Raw genomic sequence first — 20,026 nt, 5'->3', positions numbered from 1 at the left:
ATTAGAAATCAGGTATAATGAAATGAAACACTTGTATTACTGAGATCCAATCAAACATGCAGACTGACCAACAGAACAATCAGGGCCCATCCAATTGGGGTCACAGCTACAGACGCCTGTGTCTGGAATAAAAGCACCATGACCGTGGCACTGATCTGGGCATTGTGCTCTGGGCAGCTCACAGCTCGGTCCACCCCAGCCTGGTTTACAGTGGCACTCTCCGTTCACACAGATGCCATTATTTGAGCAGGTCGGATCCAGGCAGTCAACTGTGAACAAAAGGTGAGAGTCGTGAACGAGGCTTCATCTGTCAGAAATAAAAAAGACCCAATGATATTGCCTTATAAACTCAGTTTTCTTTCCTGTGTTGACTTTTTTATTTTTATTAAAAAGGAAGCTAGGGAGGGATATATTAAAGGGCTTGTTCCTGTTTTTTAAAGACCAAGCCTTTGGTTTATGTCACAGCCATGATCATGAATTTGGTACTTGTTGTTTCTAGTCAAAAGAGTTGTGAATAGTTTATTCTTGATAGTATTTGATTGGATAAAATTAGTAAGTTCAAGATGAGTCATAGGAAAAGTAAAGACTGTAAATTAAAAATTTTAGGTGTACACTAGTAGCTGTTAAGTAATCAATGTGTTTAATAATCAATGTCCTGTTTTCCCATTTATTTACATATTTGATTATTTCTTTGAGCAAATTACTATACCATTATACTGATAGCAAAAACATTCAAAGAAAAGAAAAGAAAAGGATGCATATTCACATATACCTGGGCTTTCTGGGATTTTGAAGAAGGCATGCACAAGCACATACTACGTCTTTCATCTAAGCATGAAAAATCAATATCCCACACCTTAAGTGTGAGAATGGCAGTTTCCTGTCTAGAGCCTTTCACACTCACCTCTCAAACCCTCACTTTCTCATCTCCGTCTGTCTTTCTTATTCTCCCTCCCTTACTCTCCCTTCCTCTCTCTTTTTGACTTTGACCCTGTCTCTCACATGTTCCATCCGGGGTGCCTCAAAAAATTGATATCGACTGCTGAGCGAAAGAAGAGATCTGGCCATGAAAAGTGCGAGAAAGCCATTTGACAAATTACCTGGCCCTGAAGTGCCCTGCGTGACACCCCTGTCTCAGCCCCCCTCGGCTGACAGAAGTGCTGCTTCTTTCCCCTCACGCACATAAAGCCATTCATGCCAAATGTTTATGCTGCAGAAACTGCACATCACAGATATCGATTTCTGTGTCACCGGCACTTCAGGTAAATTGTTTGAGTGACTCTGCTGTGATGAATATCTGATTTGAAAAATCTTGAAAGGAGCAAAAGTGCTGACCTTGTGATCCGCAACACCTCAGTTCCTCATGACCCACTAAAAACAATCTCTCTTATTTTACACACATACATTTGCTTTTCTGCCATGTTGGGAACTTTCCATTGACTTTTATTGTTTCTTTATTCTTACCGAGTTAATGATATTCTCTATCCCTTAAACCTAACCCTGACACAATCCTTTTTGCATTTTTAGATTTTTATTTAGACATTATTATTATGTTTAATTTTGTTCTGGGAAACTTTTACCATCTTTTTTGTCATTAGGTTCGCTATATGCTTTCATTTTATTGAAAATAACAGCATGAACATTCACCTTTTGGGTTACACGGACAAAAAAACAAACAAAAAACTGGTTTGGAACGACAATGTGTAAGCAATGACAGAATTTTCATTTTTAGGTGAACAATTCATTTAACAATATTCAATCCCCCTCTAAACACTTTAATGTGGGACTTGACGCCAGACTGTTGATAATGAATTAGAGATTTAGAGAATGAGAATTAGAAAGCATTAATATGCCAGGCTTTTGCTGTTTTGTTTGTTTGTTTGTTTAGCTGCCATCACTGTCTCTCTATAATGAGCAGCAAAGACTTTCTGAAACTCTGTTTTCCATCAACCTATTTCTATGTTTGTTAGCTGTTTTCATCTCAGCCTCTCCTTCTGTCCTCTTATACCACATCTTTTTTCTTCTGTCTCTACCTTTTTCTTTCTCTTCCCTTTCCATTTTTAGACTCCTGGGACTCTTCTAGTTTTCTTCTCTCTTTTATTGCCAGTCACTGTCTTACCCAAGAGCCACTGAACTCTACAGAACACAAAAAATGAATCAAGACTGAAACTATTGTTCTCACCACCCAGATCAATATATTTTATAACCTTTACTCATCTTTGAGAGGTGTTTTTGCAGGAGCTCATTAAGACCTACCAGTGAATCTGGGGAAACAGCCAAAAATGACTGTTTGAATATGTGAAAATGTGTTTCCCTTTTCAAGTAGCCACATGCACAGAATGTAGCTATTACAGCCACAGAAGATATTATTAAGCAATTGAAAAAGTAACTACATCTACACAAAGTTACACTATTACACGCACACACTTACCCTCAGCGCAATTCTCTCCTTTGTAGCCCAGAGAACAAACACATGTGCCCTCTGTGCACGTGCCATGACTGCCACACTGGGGGTCAATGCACTGACTGATGGGAACATCACATTCCGGACCCTTCCATCCACTATAGCAGATACACGATCCCTTGTCATATTGACCATTTCCACTGCAGAGGACTGGGCACGCGGCTTGGGAAAAAACAGGAAGAGACAAGACACAGATTGATATGAGTGGCGTCTAACATTTTCTTATTTGTTTCTTTTGAAACATTTTGCCTCTAAAGACCCTTGAATAGCATGAGAGACAAATGAGACAGCATAGGAAGAGAGATTTTCAGTATGTTTACAAAGAATCTGTGTAAGTTTATGAAGCGACTGAGAAACAGGCTAGCAGTTGTGGTCATGGATGCACATCTGAATGGTGTGATACTAGAAAAAAAAAGTACCGAGCACACATCTGACAACACTGGGCTCACTGAGGACATACGATTTAAAATAATAAACTCATTCAATAACAATCAGTTTGGTGGAACATTCTCTTACTGAGACTTTAGTTTGATTGAAAACTGAATTACGATGATAATTTATTCATTTAGCAGATGCTTTTAACCTAATAACTAACAAATGAGGAAATGTATCAAAAAAAGAAAAAAAAAAAAAAGCCAACAAGGAGATTACTATATTCATATATTATGGGGTTTAAGGTACTTCAAATTTGACTCCAAAACAAATGCCACAGAACTACATGTACATGTCTCAAAAATAATATCATGGTGCATGTCCAAAAATATGGTAATACCATGATACATGACCTAAAACATAATAATATTATGATACTGTACATTACTTAAAAAAACATCATACTAACATTATGTGTGTCCAAAAACAATAATATCAAGCTTGTCTAAAAACATGGCAATAGCATGGTATATATCCGCACCCGATCAGAACAGACTGTGCCTGCATCTGAACCGGAGACTCGACTTTTTAAACTACATTACCCAGCAGCACTCTCTCTAAGCCCTGATGAAAGATGTCTAGTAACCAGCAGTCTAAAAAGACTTCCTGGGGTGATTTCTGCAACAAGAGTCTCAAGGCTCTGTGCATTGTAAAGATATTAATACACACACACACACAGAGGGTCAGCAGTAGTGGGGGGAGTGGACAGCTGTGAAAGGTTGGAGAAAACTGTAATGAAAGAAAATGTAATTTAACATTGCAGTAACAAAACTATTAATCATGAGCTTCCCAGGTGAACAATGGGAGATATTGGGCTGTATGAACCACCATTCATCATCCTTATGCCTGGGAAGAGAGAAAGGGGGAGAGAGAAAGAGAGAGAGACCTCTAGTAACATACAGATCTCAGTTTCTCTGAGTCATAGAACTAAAGCACCTTCTTAACAGGAAAGTATGCAAATGCAGTGAATGAATTTTCAGTCAAGCTGTGCAAATGAATTTTTTGGGCAATTGAGGACACACATTTACCCAGCTATCGAAATGGGGACTTCCCATTGACAACTGTTGTTCTCAGCTAATTATAATTACTACAGAGGCATCTCTTACCTCTTAAACTTTTGGCAGTTCCAGAGTTGAATAAAGATTTAGTCTATTTATGAACCATTTTTCCTTTTCATGATGGTCCATAAATTAAGTTGGGAATTATATAATCCAATTGGTCCCAAAACGTATAGCTAGGTCAGAAACACACACGCACACACACACACACACACACATACACACTCATCTAGAGGGTGTCTGGACTCTTGGGCTAAACCCAAGGCTGTTGAGTGTGTAGAGCCATTGGGACCGCTGAGATTAACACACATCTTTGATGTGTTCAGCTCTTTGAATCCCACTGGCAACAATTCAGTGCTGTTCCCCCTTGCATGTGTTTTTGCATGCTTTTCTTTTCTTTATGTCTGTCTGGACCCTAGTCTGCATGCTGTTTTGCACTATTTGCAGTTTTTTGGCATTTTATTGACAGAAGAAGTACAGAGGTGACAAGAAATGATGACAATAAGATTCATGGAGATGAGAACTGGACAGAGGACCTCAATCTCCAGCATAAGCACTATAGCTCAATATGTCTCTAATGCTAACGCTAATCCATAGTTTCCAAGCACAGTTTACCCAAAAATGAAAAAGATGTCATTATTTACTCATCCACATTATTGTAAATCCGTATGACTTTCTGTTGTGGAATAATGATGAGTTTTTGAAGTTGTCAAGCTCCAAAATGACAAAAAAAAGCACCATAAAATTTGTCCATGTGACTCAAAACGTCAGCTTTCCAAAATGGATCGCCACACAGGTTTGGAATGACATGAGGAGAATAAAAGATGACAAAATTATCATTTTTGGGTGAACTATCATTTTAAATATGACATCAATGGATCATTCTCCATTTCACTAGGATGAGTGACAGGGAGGTCAAAATTGTTCTCACTTCTCTCTCTCTGTCAATGTTTTTTTTTCCCTCAAGCTCTCTCTCTTGCTGTACGACAGAGTTCGGGGTGTAATTGGAGTGTCTCTTACCTTTCGAGCAGTCCATGCCATGGAACCCGGGGAAACAGTGACATACTCCTGACACACACTCTCCGTTACCATGACAGTTGCGGGGACACTCTTGCACAGAGTCTGTAAAAAGAACGAAACCTTTCTAAAAAAGGCCACTTTGATGGCAATGACAGCTGTAACACATCACATCCAGCTCTCATCTTGTTCTGTCCTCCACTGCATCCTTCCTCTCTCTCTCTCTCAGCTGAGTTTTCTGTCCCTCTTTCGCTTTATTTCTGAGTGGTGGTCTCTGGTCATTATTGATACAACCCATTCAAACAGCGTCACACACCATTTCATTAGCCATGAGTAATATCACAGCAATGAAAGTAGGCCATATCACAGTAGATTAGCGCAAGGTTAATTGGTGAGACACCACTTATTCGTAGAATTCATGCATGTGAATATTCATAGAATAGAGCCACGAGGTGCTTATCTCATTTCAAGTGGATAATAATATATATGAAATGGTATAACATTAATAGCTTGACATTATTTAATTATTTCCTTTTTACTAGATGGCATGGAAGCATTTATCTGTAATTCTATAGAGACTAAAATCTATAAATCCAATTGTCCAAAATTTTAATGTTTCAAAATTAACTGGTCTTTTATTAGACCTCATTTATGAAATACAAGTTGAACAAATTTCTGTGTAAATCGTTTGTAAAAGCATGTGCCATTCAATGTCGCAAGGACATATTCCTCATAAAACCACAAGCATATTTTGAATAGTGGTTGATTAAAAGGGTTTCTCTAGGCAAATTAGTTCTCTTATTAATTAGTTTTCCATTTTGTTCTATTTTTATTTGCATTTTATGCTCTTGATTTTTAAAATTAATTTTCATATTCTTTTATTTATAAGTACTTATTTTATGCTTAATTTCTCTAAACATAAACTACTCTATTTTGGTATAATTATGCTTAACAATGCTGCATTTATTTGATTTAAACTACAGTAAAACAGTAATTTTGAAATATTATTACAATACAAAATTACACTTCTATTTTTATATATTTTTATGTAATATATTCCTGTGATGGCAAAGCTGAATTTTTAGCAGCCATTACTTCAGTCAGTGTCACATGATCCTTCAGAAATCATTCTAATATGCTGATTTGGTGAAGATGATTATTATTATTTTTTAATATTATTATTCCAATGTTGATCAGTTGTTTGCTTATCACAGCAAATTTATTGTATCTTCTCATCCCAAATAAAAACGTCACAGTTGAGTGATATAGTTTGAAGTAAATGTACAGTAGAACTGACCCAGAACAGCTGTGCTAAAGGAGACAGATTCCTTCTCCTTGCCGTCGTTGTAGAAAGCCAGGTGCCATGTGCCAGGGTCCAGATACTGTACAAACACAGCCTCGTTCAGAACCACCGTCTGAATACTGCGTCTCTCACGGGGCGACTCCACTACGCTCCATTTCTCCTTTCCATCCAAACGCTCCATATAGTCGTACTACAGAGGGAAAAACGCAGAAACAAGGGAAATGAGAGGGGGTGTTTTTATTTTACGTGCTCTCAAGTGGTTTGACAGCATTCATACATATCAAACAGTGAGATACCTTGAAGTTGAGCAATAGGAATGATTTTATCTAACACCTGGTGACTTCTAAAATGTGTTTGCAATGACTGATTGATCCACTGTTGGGATGAAAGAGGTTTTTTTTTTTTTCCCTGAAAGGACTTCACAGAGTGGCCTCTCTGTAAATAGAAAGGGTGTGCGCACCTGTGCATGGGACGGTGGCAGCCCTTTGCGAATGTAAACCCCGAACAGTGCATCCTTGCCCAAGGAGATGTTGAACTTGAGGAACTGAGGCTGGCTGAGGTGCATCAGGGATCTCCAGAACACCCCAGGCGGCACCTCCTGGGTCACGCGCCTGCCCACTTCCAGGCTGCCCGTATCTATGCTGCTGTTGCGAGTGGCCCATGGCCCTGAGACAGAGAGGAAGGCATAAAACAAAAATCAATCTCTCACCTCGGCTGTGTTGCAACTGCCCCTTGTTTATAGATTCAGGAGGTAGCTGCTTTGAAAACAGAAAACAAAAGGAAATGGCACAAATGTGTTTTCTCTCTGGGAGACACTTATCTGATGGAAACTGAAAAACACAAATGCTGCTTCCTGAAGTCTTTTTGCCCATAACCTCACTGTACCTACCCAGCGCAAAGAAAGTCGAGAGCGTATCACGATAAACAACAGCGAGCCAGAGAGAGACAGGGAATAGGGGCTTCTTTGTTGAATATCTGAGCCTGGTTTTTCAAACACAGCTCGCAGAAGAACTGAGGAATAACTTATAAAGATGAAAAGTTAATGGTTGCTTTTACAAAGCTGAGCTTTACTGGAATTGTCACATGATATAAATCTTAAAGTGTGATCTATGATTCTGACTAAGATTTGGTTTTCAGAACTACACTCTTAATGTCGACATCAAACAGTGTTCATAAAGCAGTTTACTTTCGTGATGTGATGTATTTCAGAATGCAATAGTTTATTAAATGAAAGAAATGTAGGATGACAGTTGCTTTGTTTTTTTTTATCTGGAATGTATTGGATTATGAAAAGGAGTCGTGCACTAAGTTTGGGCTTTGTTTTTGACATTATTGCTGGATTTAAAATAAACAATATTGCTAAATATTATTAACTCAAAATAATGTAATTTATTCCTGTGATGCAAAGTTGAATTTTTAGCATCATTGCTCCAGTGTCACATGATCCTTCAGAAATCTTTCTAATATGCTGAATTGGTGCTCACTTAACATTTCTTGTTATTATCAATGTTGAAAACAGTTGACAGACTCATATTTTTGTGAATTATTTGTTGAACAAGTTCAAAATAACAGCATTTATTTAAAACGATATATAACATAACATATAAATGTATTTACTGTCATGTTTGATCAACTTAATGTGTGTTTGCTTCTTACTGACCCGCGTGCATATATATTCTACAATGTTAGTGGGTCCTTATAGGCTCTTAGTTTCTTTAGAGTTCTGCGAGGAACCCATTTCTAAAAGTGAAATTGGAACCTGTTGATTTTTCACTTATCCTCTACTTCACTTCCCGACTCTGGTGTTTGTGGACTCTCAGGCTGACGGAGAGATCTCTTCTAAAGTGAGAGTTCGTGTATTCTCCACCCTCAGGCTTTGGCTCATACCGCATGTCAACACCACCATCCTGTTTACCAACATAATCACACAAGCTGTTATCCACTTTTCATTTAATGGAAAATCCATGGTTGCTCTCTCTCCCCCTCTGTCTTTCTCTCTCTATCTTTTATTCTCTCTATCTCTTGCTCGTAGCTAGCGGCAATGGCCGAGTGTAAATGGAGGTTGCGTGCAACAGATTCCCTCTGTCCCTACGGTTGTGATGTTCTCACACACACACGAAAACAGCTCCCCTGTAATCAGGTCAGATCTACACTGGAGACCACAGCCCTGACAGAGAAAACCTGTGAAAAATGGTGAGGAAATAAAGAACAATGAAAACACAATCAGGACGGAGCAGCCGCAACAGGAGATGAAATAGCCCTCCTCATTAATACAGAACAGCATGGACGGAGGAGAAATAGATCTAAAGAAAAGCGAGGGAGGCCGGACGAGAATTTCCTTAGGGAAGAAACAATCAGTCTGTGGCCATGGCTGAAGCAATAGTCCACTTTTATTTCACAATCAAACACAATAGCTCTGTTTCAAAACATAGCAAACCACCTTGCTGACTACACAGACAGCTGCCTTCTAAGGTAACAATTATATATTACTTAAGGGAACCGAATATCTTAAGAGACTTATTTGGAACACTCTACACTCTCAGAAATAAAGGTACAAAAGCTGTCACTGGGGCGGTACCTTTTCAAAAGGTACACTTTTGTACCTATTAGGTTCAAATATGTACACTTTAAGTACTAATATGTACCTTTAAGGTACCAAAATGAACCCTTTAGGTACAAACATATACCTTTTGAAAAGGTACCGCCCCAGTGACAGCTTTTGCACCTTTATTTCTGAGAGTGTACAGTGTCATACAAAACTTAAAATGATAAATATAAAATATACATAAATATGCACAGCATTCCCCAAATTAGTGATTTTTAAAATTTATTCAGCGTTTATCATTTATTTGTTCATTAATTATTTAGCTATATTTCCAGTATTTAATGAGATATATTCATAATCACATTTTATTTAGCAAATTTTGATGTTTAAGCAGCAAAATTAAGTTATTCTTAGAATTACACAAAATATTATGATAATAATACAATCTATATTGTTCTTTTGTATACCGCATCAGTATTTTTAAATTATTTAAATAATTACAATGAATTCAATAATCCTTTTATTTATGACAATTGATCAAAAGTGACAGTATTAGAAAGACCATTTAAAATAAATTCTGAAGTCTTTTGAACTTTCTATTTATAAAATAACCCTGGAACAAAATGTATTGTGGTTTCTACAAACCAGCACAACTGTTTTCAACAATAATAATATGCAAATCTGCATTTTAGAATGATTTCTGAAGGATCGTGTGACACTAAAGACTAGAGTAATGGCTGCTGAAAATTCAGCTTTGCCATCAGAGGAAAATAACATAAATTACATTTTAAAAATACATAAAAAAACGTTTTGTGAGCATAAGAGACGTATTTCAAAAACATAAAAAAAAAAAATTAAACAAAAAACAGAATAAGAAGCAATTATTAATGTGTTTATAGAAAGAAATATAATGTAAACAGAATATAATGAGAATTGTAATGAATTGGAAGACACAAAAAAACCCAGTTCCCTACAGAGGCAGCTCACTACTGTAGGTTTTGGGTCAGAGCTATCGTGGAGATAAAGGACATCTGAATCTGAGTGTGTAAGCACAGCATCAAGTACCGTAACAGAATCCAGCCGAGTGCAGAGAGGCCAATCATAAGCTAATGTAGCCAGCAGGCAGAAGCACACACAAATCATTTCACAGATCAGACCAGAGCATCAAATCATCCCACAGAAGCCCAGATAAGAGCATCTCAACACAATATGCCAGACAATAAGGTAGGATAACAGCTATACACAAAGAAGCAGCAGAGGATGAGAGAGACAGAGAAAAAAAAAGCAACAACAACAACCAGACACGGCACAGCACAAGACTTATTATATGTGGCGTTACTGCTAAACAGAACAACCAGAAACATCTGCCTCATAGCCGTATTGAAGCTTTGTCTGTGTATGATTAATGCAATCTCACTGTTATGTGGAATACATTATGTCTGCTTGTGAGAGAAAGAGAGAGCGACAGGGAGAGAGCGAGAGAAAAGTCATATTTGTATGGATGGAATTGACACCGACATGCTGAGTTCAGATTGAAACACTTGAGGTGAAGAGCTGTTTCAAAGCTCACAATCTCACCGTTTCCCACACACTCACACAAAAACACTGCAAACTATTATGTCACAATCTATATGTAATCACGGAGTTAGATGTGTTTACATAGCACTGAGGAGAGAGGAAAGAAAAAAAACAGACAGTGTGAAAATATGTTTACTCTGTTTTAAAGAGGAGTAAACAACCTACTAAGTCAGCATCCTAACATTCTACCCTCACTAATTAGGCGCACACTATGTAGGTAGCAACTCTGTGTGCCAAACAAACTGAGCTTTGCATGCGAGACTTGACTTGCAATTGATTTCAACGGAGCATGATAGCAGCTGTATAATAATAAACAAACTACACAAAACAAGCAAATGTTTGGGGGGGAAAAAAATAGTTTTTATAGGGATACTTTTAAGGTTTGAATGAAATATTTTATTCAGACATTTCTATTTCCTTGTCCACCATCTTGGAATTATGCTGTCTTCACATGCTATCGGAAATGTCCTATTCCCCACTTATGGAGTCGTGATTACGAGCTTATTGCATTCAAGTGCTTTGTTGTCGGAAAGAATAAAACGTAGCATCCCATTGGTTGAGAACATAAACATTCACCGTGCTAGATAATCAGCTGAATTTCGGTCAAATATATGCTTATTTCACAGTTCATAAAACATATAATATGCTTCAAATGATTGTTACATTATATATATATATATATATATATAAATAGGCACTACTTTAATGACAGGACAAGGTGATGTAGTTGTTGTTGAAAAAACTAATAAAGAATAGCATTGACAGCAGCAATCAATGTCCCCTCCACCATGTTTAAAGTTTATGGCCCGCCCTACTCCGAAACTGCTATAAAAATGATCTCTGAGAAGTAAATAAGACTTAAGAGGCTGCTCATACCCAGTTTCTGATTAGGAAACTCATATTTACAATAATTCCGATAGCATGTGAAGGCAGCATTAGTGTTTCACTGAGCTCCTTGCAATGCATTCTGGGACTGCTTTTTTGTTAAAGTTGTGTGACGATGACTTAGAATTTGCTCAAAATTCAGTATATTAAGTAGCCTACTTGACGACTTAAAATGCTGCCTCTGCCACTAGGTTTTGTAAAAGCATGTGTGTTCAAAAATGACTAGTCCTTGCCAGCTTTGAAGAGAGGAAGAGAGAGAGAGAGAAAAAACAGACTGCGTTGTCCTTCATACAGAGGTGATGTGGTGTTTTCTAGGACACTTCCTGTGAATCCGTGAGCATGTGAGATCAAGACAGAGACAGCCAGAGAGAGAGCTGGGGAATAGAAATGAGTGAACAACCAAGGATTTGCAAATATGGAAGTATATGAGCATTTGTTTGCAATCTTCATCATTTTAATCAAAAGTTTGGTTCCTGATTGGAAAAATCTGAATTATCAGTAGATTATGAAGATGTGCTAATTATGTAGGATTACTACCATACTCAAATTGTCATGCATGTAATATTGTGCATTTAAACAAAATTGGATTAAAAATGCAAGATTGCATTCACTGAATTAAATGTGCATAGCGGTAGGCCTACTACTAAAGGTGTACTAGGGTTTATCACACATGAAATAGTTAACTCTGGGTCATTCTAAACCCTCAGATAAAAGGAATCCTGGGTTGTCTTGCTTCATGTTTCACACTACTCATAAACCTGGGGTTAAGAATTAATCCTGGGTATTCATAACCTGAAGTTTCAAACCGTGCAATCATAAACCCCAGGTTAGCAGGTTAATTTATTTCCATATTTGAGGTGTCAGCTTCTTAGACGAATGCAGCACGCAACTTGTTTACATGAAGGCACTAGTAGGCCTATTGCACATCCTCATATTATATATTGCCTTGTACTGTTAAGTTTTTCCTTTTTGAACTATAAAGGTGAGAATAAAATGGTCACTTTTTCAGTCCAACTGATGCATTTTCCAACATTCTTTTCCCACTCAAACACTGAAACTACTGTTTATATTATTCTCCAGTGTTTCTGTGACTGTTCAAAGCATGCAAATACAAGGAATGTGGATACAATGTATCTACGTAGTTGTAACATTCAAACGCTGCACCGCAATCCAAGTAACACGTTTAAAACATTCTTTTACCCAGGGTTAAAAGAGAGATTTAGAACGACAGTAACCCAGGGTTAGGAAGAGCAGTGTGAAAAGCCCTTTTGACATGTTTCTTGTTGCGTAACACATACTATTTTTGAAAAATAATCACCTCCCCAGCACCACTGGCCCACAATGCCTTGCTGCTCTACCTAATCACATGGTTACTTGGTTTCTTATGACTTGTCAGACGGCTACAGAAATGAAGCTCAGAGAATAATGTCCCTTGTCGATCGTGGAAGCAGGCAGAGAAGTGTGTGTGGGCATAAATGTGCTGTCATGATGGGACCTCCGTGTGCGACAGAGAAGCAAATTACTAAACACAAATCAAAATGAGTACACGCTGGAAACAAATTGATATACAGGGCAGTGGAGGTTTCAGCACAACTGATTTATTTTTTTTATTTTTTCTTAATGTAGTTTATAGTTTTTTTCCCCCTTTGTGTTATTCTGTTACAATCCTGACATCCTTCTTATCGAAAAGAATGTGCGGGACTGCAACGTGCTGTGAGGCTGTGCTGCTCACCTCTGCCTCCAGAGGGCGCTGTTGCTACGTCACTGTTGCTGGGCAGCCCGGCTCCCAAGCCGTTGTTCAGCATGGGACCAACCACAGGTTTCAGCTGCCAGTTCAGGCCCAACAGATTCATGGCTGAGAGAGAAAGAAAGCAATAGAGAGAGACAGAGAAAGAAAGAAAGAAAGAAAGAGTGTAAACAGTGCAGGTATATGGGAAGAGAAAGGTAGCCAGAAAAAGAAAAGCTTGAGGACTTTGCAAAGACGACTCTGTACTGCTGATTCACGGTAAGAGCACAAATGATTTTAAATGAAACAAAATGCTACATCTAAAATGTATGATATTGATCTGTTAAACCTGGTACAGACAGGGAGAGGCCGCAAGATAAAGTAGTTTATTTTATCCCTGAAAAAAAAAAAAACACAGACAGCCTAGTCATTTTTATTGATTGCATGACTGATTGATGTTGACTGACTGAGAAGCCATCTGTCGCTCATAGGACTCTTGCATTTGATCCTCAGTCTGATATATGTCACAGCGGCAAGTGTGTGTGTATAAAACTAGTCTCAGGGTCTCTCACATACAATCCTCCCAAAATGTTTCCTTACTACAGCAATAACTCTACAATATAATTCATACTCCATTTACACCAAATTTGAAAAGCCATTGTTCAAAATAATCTGCATATCACCTGCTGCTTCCACATTTATTTTTTTAAATATTTGAAACATTACATAATGTGATAATGCTTTTAGCAACTTACATTTAAAAAAAGAAGTGTAGAAACAATTTTCATTCAGAAACTGCTAATAAATTTCACAATTATTTACAAAGAAACATTAAGTAACACATTGCATTGAATGTGAAATTTTGATGTTGAAAGACTGAAATAGTACTTTCTTGTAAAACGTACTCCAATAATCTTAATTTTATTTATTTATGATAATACAATACAGTGTGTAATGTAATATATACAGCCTTCATAGAAAATACCACAAAATGATTTTCTGTGAGTAGATTATAGGAACTGGGTGACAGATCTAATTGGCACTTTAACAAAATCAGTTTAACTGTGTGTGCGTTTTATTCCAGTCATTCAATCACTGGAGCCCCGAGGAAATGATGTAGACGCGCTTCTAAAGACTCAGACAGAAAGAGAAGCAGACAGCGAGACCCACGTCTGTCGGAATTACTCGCACCTCAACAGGTTAAAAAAGTTAACAAATGCGCAGGCAGAAAAGCAGCAGAATCTTGACAGCTTTTACAGCTTTCATGTCGAGCTGGCATGATTCAGCGACAATCTGAGTGACAGCTGAAAGAAAGCAGATCTCTCTCTGTCTTTACTCTTTGTATTGCGGGGCTGTTGTTTCTTGTTCGTGCCTGTGGAGCTTATTTTGGTCTGTTCGCTCCGAGGCCTGTGTGCAGTTTGTCAGCTGAATCTCTTCCCGACCCGTGTCCTTTCTAGTTCTGCCAAGAAACTTTTATCGCAAGCAGAAGAGAGAGGAGCGCTTAGTCTGCTGAACTCTAGAGGTGCCGCAGGAAACGCGGGAGAGAGGAAGCTCTTTGTAACGTGCAGTCTCGGGCTGATTGCAGGATCTTGTGCTTTATCTCTCGCTCCTGTGTGTCTGCGTCGTCTGTTCTTCACAGTGGCGGTAAAGATGGGCTGAGATTGAGCGAGATTGTGAGTCATCAGAGACGGCAGCCACAGGAGGAGGTTCATATGGAGGTGCGTGTTACTCTCATGTATGACCTCCTTTGTGCATTCCTTTACTGCTTCATTCTTTTACTAACTTGCTAATCCATAGTACAGATGTGCACACACTATTACACTCAAGTGGATATGCTTACTCTCTGTCTGTCTGGTGCTCTTGATGCCTGTCTAACTCTTTCTCTCTCACTGTTTGTCTCATTCTCTCTGCCTGTATTTCTTGCTCCCTGCCTGTCTCACTCTATTCTTCTTTCATAACCTGACACTTTCCCTCACTACGTCTCCCTGTCTTATACTCTTTCTGTCTATCTCGCTCTCTTTGTCTGTCTCATTCTCTCAGCATGCCTCAATCTTTCTACATGTCTCGCGCGTTCAGCCTATCTATCTCTCTGCCTGTATACCATTCTCCCTGCCTGTCTCACTCTCTTCCTTATCATCTCAATTCAACTGTCTCAGTCTCAATCTCTCACCGTCATCCTATCATGGATCTTGACAAACCTCCAAGCCCATATCACCCTCTCTGTACATCTAATTATTTTCTTCTTTTAAAGTGCCCCTATTATGGCCAATGAAAGGTTCATATTTTGGTTTTGGGAGTCCCCAACAACAGGTTGGCATGCATGCAAGGTCAAAAAACACTTTAATCATCTTATAATATGCATTTATTTTTACCTTACTTGCTCAATGACTCCCAAACGATTCGCTCAACGATGAATTTTCCCAAACCCCTGTGTGACACTAATCTGCGGTTTGTCTGATTGGTCTCATTTCCATTTCATCATGCCTGTAATGCCTGATAAAGCAGCATTTGTGAGTGCAGTGCTGCTTTTTATACAGCTTTACAGGGGAAACCGCTATTTTTACCGCTCCAAAAGCTCCACCTAGTGGCAAAGAATGAATTTGCATTTTCATTCAGACCACTGCGAAAAGATCAGCAAGTGGGCGGGCAATATGCTAATGTTTCATGTTGACGTCAACATGAAACGGCTTGGGATTCGTTTTAAAAACGACTCGTTTCAATGATTCAGAGTCGACTCTTTCTTTTGAGAGACAATAACTTTATACATGGTGTACTTTCAGATTTAAAACTTTCCAGGATGTTTCCATTCACTTAGAGCTGTGTTACACACTGCATGAAAGATAATTTTCAAAAATCCATAATAGGGGCACTTTAATGCCCATCTTACTCTCTGCTTTGGTGTCTCAATTCAATTCAAATCAACTCACTTATTCCCCTTTGACTGTCTTGTCTTTTTCACATTTTCATCTTAGGTTATCTCTGGCTATCCCACACTTTCCCTAAACGTCTTACCATCTCTGTATCTGAATCTCTCACCCTCATTCTATCTTGGAAGATTTTCGCAAACCTTTATTTGCCTGTCTCACTGTATACCTCCCTATTTCTCAGCATGACTAATGTCTCACTCTCTACCTTGGTATCTAAATTTAGAACTCCCTCTCACTGTCTGTCTGACTCTTTAGTTTCACTATCTCAGGCTATCTCTAGCTGTCTCACTGATTCTCTACCTGTCTCACCCTCTCTGTAACAATCACAATCTCTCATGCTCATCCTATTATCTCTCTGCTTGTCTCACTCTCCACCTCACAATCTTTCTGCCTATCTCACTCTATCCCTCACAATCTCTGCTTGTCTCACTCTCTACCTCACAGTCTCTCTGCCGGTCTCACTCTACCTCACAATCTCTGCTTGTCTCACTGTTTACTTCAGTATCTCAGTCCATCTCTAGCCGTCTCACTCTCTCCTCACCTCAATTATTTACTATATTTTCAATTTATTTCACAAACTGCCTGTCTGACTCGCTACCTCAATCTAGCTCTCCATCTCTCTCTATGTGTCTCTCCTTAACTATCTCTGTCTCTCATCCTCATCCTTTGAGGACAGGACTCCACAAACCTCTCCCTCTGCCTGTCTCACTCTACACCTCAAAATATCTATGCCTGTCTCACTCTCTAAAGCCCTGTTCACACTAACAGCAATTTAATCGTTGGAACTTGCCAAGTTGCTGTGCTGTTGGTTTCTAGCAGTTGTTCTAACTCGATTTCAGTATCCATCTCTATCAGGCGGTGGATCACTGGCTGCACTCCCCATTGGTAGCTGTTGTATTTCGTCATTGCTCATTTGCACATCACATTGCCAACTGTTTCTGTCACCGGAAACTCTATTTGAAAATGAATGATATCTGGTTGCTGCAAATTGCTGTCACTGTAAACGTTCTCTCTGCCTGTCTCTCTCTCTCTCTCTGCATCTTGTGGTTATGATCCAGCAGGTGGAGATTTACAGGACGGTACTGTCTGTGTGTGTTAGAGACTCCACCCCTCTCCTCACCTTCCCTCTGCTTGCCTATCACACCTAAATCTCATCCCAGAAAATCAATTTTCTCTTCTGTCAAATTCCATCTCCCCCTCCACTTGCGCCCAGACACGGTCCCCCTCTCTTTCTCTCTCTCTCTATACCTCTCCCTTTCTCCCTCGGTCTCTTTCTCAGATAAAGGAAAGCGCTGACACTCTAAGTGTGTCTCTGCTGTCTCTGTCAGCTCTTTTATTTGTTTCAGATGGTCTGGAGGAAACACTGAGATAGCTTTTCTCTCCTCTTCTCCTTCCAGTCCTCTCTCCATGCTTTCCAATCTGCTCCTTCACCTCTAACTTGTCTCCTTTCATCTTCCTCAATCTCCTGTCCTTCATTATTTCTCTCCTTATCTCTCCATCTGTCTCTCTCTTCCGATGGTGCACGCCGATAGTGACTAAATGCTAATTTTGCAATCGATGAAATAATTAACAAATGAATCAGTGAACTACAATAACTGAAAGCATCGAGAGACACGACTCAGACAGATTAACTGCAGCTCAGACACTCTGAATTTCTGGCCTCCACACGTGTGTGCAGAGCAAGCCTAATGTATTCTGCACCAGTAGGTGGCAATGTTGAGTTAAAACCTGACTACATGATGGGTGTTCAATTCAACAGCAAGGGAATAAGACTAATCTAAAGAGGGCGCGAAGAAAAACAGAACCAAAGCTGATGGCTTGCTCGACGTTGGCACCCAAAATGAACGTTGTTTTAGCACAAGATGTGATCTACTTTTCTGCCTTACGCAAATTGTGCACAACATTAAGCCGTCTGCTGTTCTGCGCATGTGTGCCGATCAGGCTACAGATAACAGTTTTATTTCCAGTCTCCTGATGAATATTCACTGAATGGCTCAGCTATGTGAAGAAATTTGAATGATTAAAAATGTATAAATCAATGCATAATATGGATTTGTTGATGTATAATTCACCTGCACAAACAAATGGAAGGTGTCACTTAAGAATACATTTAAAGCATTGAATTTTTTAATACTATCTCAGGCAGAGACAATATACACTGCTGCTCAAAAGTTTGGGATCAGTAAGATTTTGAATGTTTTGTAAAGAAGTTTCTTCTGCTCATCAAGGCTGTCTATTTGATCAAAAATACAGAAAAAAAACTTATTTTGTGAAATATTATTGCAATTTAAAATAACAGTTTTCTATTTTAATATAATTTATTTCTGTGATCAAAGCTGAATTTTCAGCATCATTACTTCAGTGTCACATGATCCTTCAGAAATCATTCTAATATGCTGATTTATAATCAATGTTGGAAACCGTTGTGCTGCTTCATATTTTTTTTGGGGACCTGTGATATTTTTTTTTGTAGGATTCTCTGATTAATAAAAAAGTTAAAAAGAACAGCATTTATTTACAAAATAATTTCTGTGTTACAATATACAATGCTATTCAAAAGTTTGGGGTGAGTACATTTTTTATTTATTTTTTAAAGAAATTAATACTTTTATTCAGGAGGGATGTGTTAAATGAATAAAAGTCATAGTAAATACTTATATTGTTAGAAAAGATTTCTATTTTGAACAAATGCTGCTCTTTTTAACTTTGTATTCATCAAAGAAACATGTTCCAAAAAAACAATATGAAGCAGCACAACAGTTTCAACACTCATAATAAATCAGCATATTAGAATGATTTCTGAAGGATCATGTGACACTGAAGACTGGAGTAATGATGCTGAAATTTCAGCGATGGGTCACAGAAATAAATTCTATTTTAAAGTATATTAAAATAGGAAACCAATATTAGACATTGTAATAAGATTTCTAAATATTACTGTTTTTCCTGTATTTTTGATCTAATAAATACAGCCTTGATGAGCAGAAGAGTCTCTCTTAAAAAACATAAAAAATCTTACTGATCCCAAACTTTTGAGCGGCAGTGTGTGTATATATATATATATATATATATATATATATATATATATAGTGGGGCAAAAAAGTATTTAGTCAGCCACCAATTGTGCAAGTTCTCCCACTTAAAAAGATGAGAGAGGCCTGTAATTTTCATCATAGGTATACCTCAACTATGAGAGACAAAATGAGAAAAAATCCAGAAAATCACATTGTAGGATTTTTAAAGAATTTATTTGCAAATTATGGTGGAAAATAAGTATTTGGTCAATAACAAAATTATATACCCTTTGTTGGCAATGACAGAGGTCAAACGTTTTCTGTAAGTCTTCACAAGGTTTTCACACACTGTTGCTGGTATTTTGGCCCATTCCTCCATGCAGATCTCCTCTAGAGCAGTAATGTTTTGGGGCTGTCGCTGGGCAACACGGACTCCAAAGATTTTCGATGGGGTTGAGATCTGGAGACTGGCTAGGCCACTCCAGGACCTTGAAATGCTTCTTACGAAGCCACTCCTTCGTTGCCCGGGCGGTGTGTTTGGGATCATTGTCATGCTGAAAGACCCAGCCACGTTTCATCTTCAATGCCCTTGCTGATGGAAGGAGGTTTTCACTCAAAATCTCACGATACATGGCCCCATTCATTCTTTCGTTTACGGATCAGTCGTCCTGGTCCCTTTGCAGAAAAACAGCCCCAAAGCATGATGTTTCCACCCCCATGCTTCACAGTAGGTATGGTGTTCTTTGGATGCAACTCAGCATTCTTTCTCCTCCAAACACGACAAGTTGAGTTTTTACCAAAAAGTTCTATTTTGGTTTCATCTGACCATATGATCATCCAAATGCTCTCTAGCAAACTTCAGACGGGCCCGGACATGTACTGGCTTAAGCAGGGGGACACGTCTGGCACTGCAGGATTTGAGTCCCTGGCGCGCAGTGTGTTACTGATGGTAGCCTTTGTTACTTTGGTCCCAGCTCTCTGCAGGTCATTCACTAGGTCCCTCCGTGTGGTTCTGGGATTTTTGCTCACAGTTCTTGTGATCATTTTGACCCCACGGGGTGAGATCTTGCATGGAGC

At 38.6% G+C, this 20,026-nt stretch overlaps 1 protein-coding gene across 8 annotated transcripts in view; it reads right to left on the bottom strand.

The window, feature by feature from the left end:
* tenm2a (teneurin transmembrane protein 2a) overlaps positions 1-20,026 on the bottom strand; it is a 646,939-nt gene that overhangs the window by 29,235 nt on the left and 597,678 nt on the right. For 7 of the 8 annotated variants that reach the window (XM_058798657.1, XM_058798659.1, XM_058798660.1 and 4 more), the window contains 6 exons: positions 13,015-13,137; positions 6,735-6,940; positions 6,269-6,464; positions 4,975-5,076; positions 2,432-2,626; positions 69-269 (listed from right to left, as the gene is read on the bottom strand). In XM_058798657.1, coding sequence (XP_058654640.1) covers positions 69-269; positions 2,432-2,626; positions 4,975-5,076; positions 6,269-6,464; positions 6,735-6,940; positions 13,015-13,137 — 1,023 coding nt within the window. The remainder of the gene's footprint in view (positions 1-68; positions 270-2,431; positions 2,627-4,974; positions 5,077-6,268; positions 6,465-6,734; positions 6,941-13,014; positions 13,138-20,026) is intronic. The other variant, XM_058798665.1, reaches the window with a different exon arrangement.

This window comes from Onychostoma macrolepis, chromosome 14, assembly GCF_012432095.1.
Source record: "Onychostoma macrolepis isolate SWU-2019 chromosome 14, ASM1243209v1, whole genome shotgun sequence".
NCBI lineage: Eukaryota > Metazoa > Chordata > Actinopteri > Cypriniformes > Cyprinidae > Onychostoma > Onychostoma macrolepis.
Note: the sequence above shows the minus strand (reverse complement) of the source record. Positions and strands in the feature narration are given on the sequence as shown.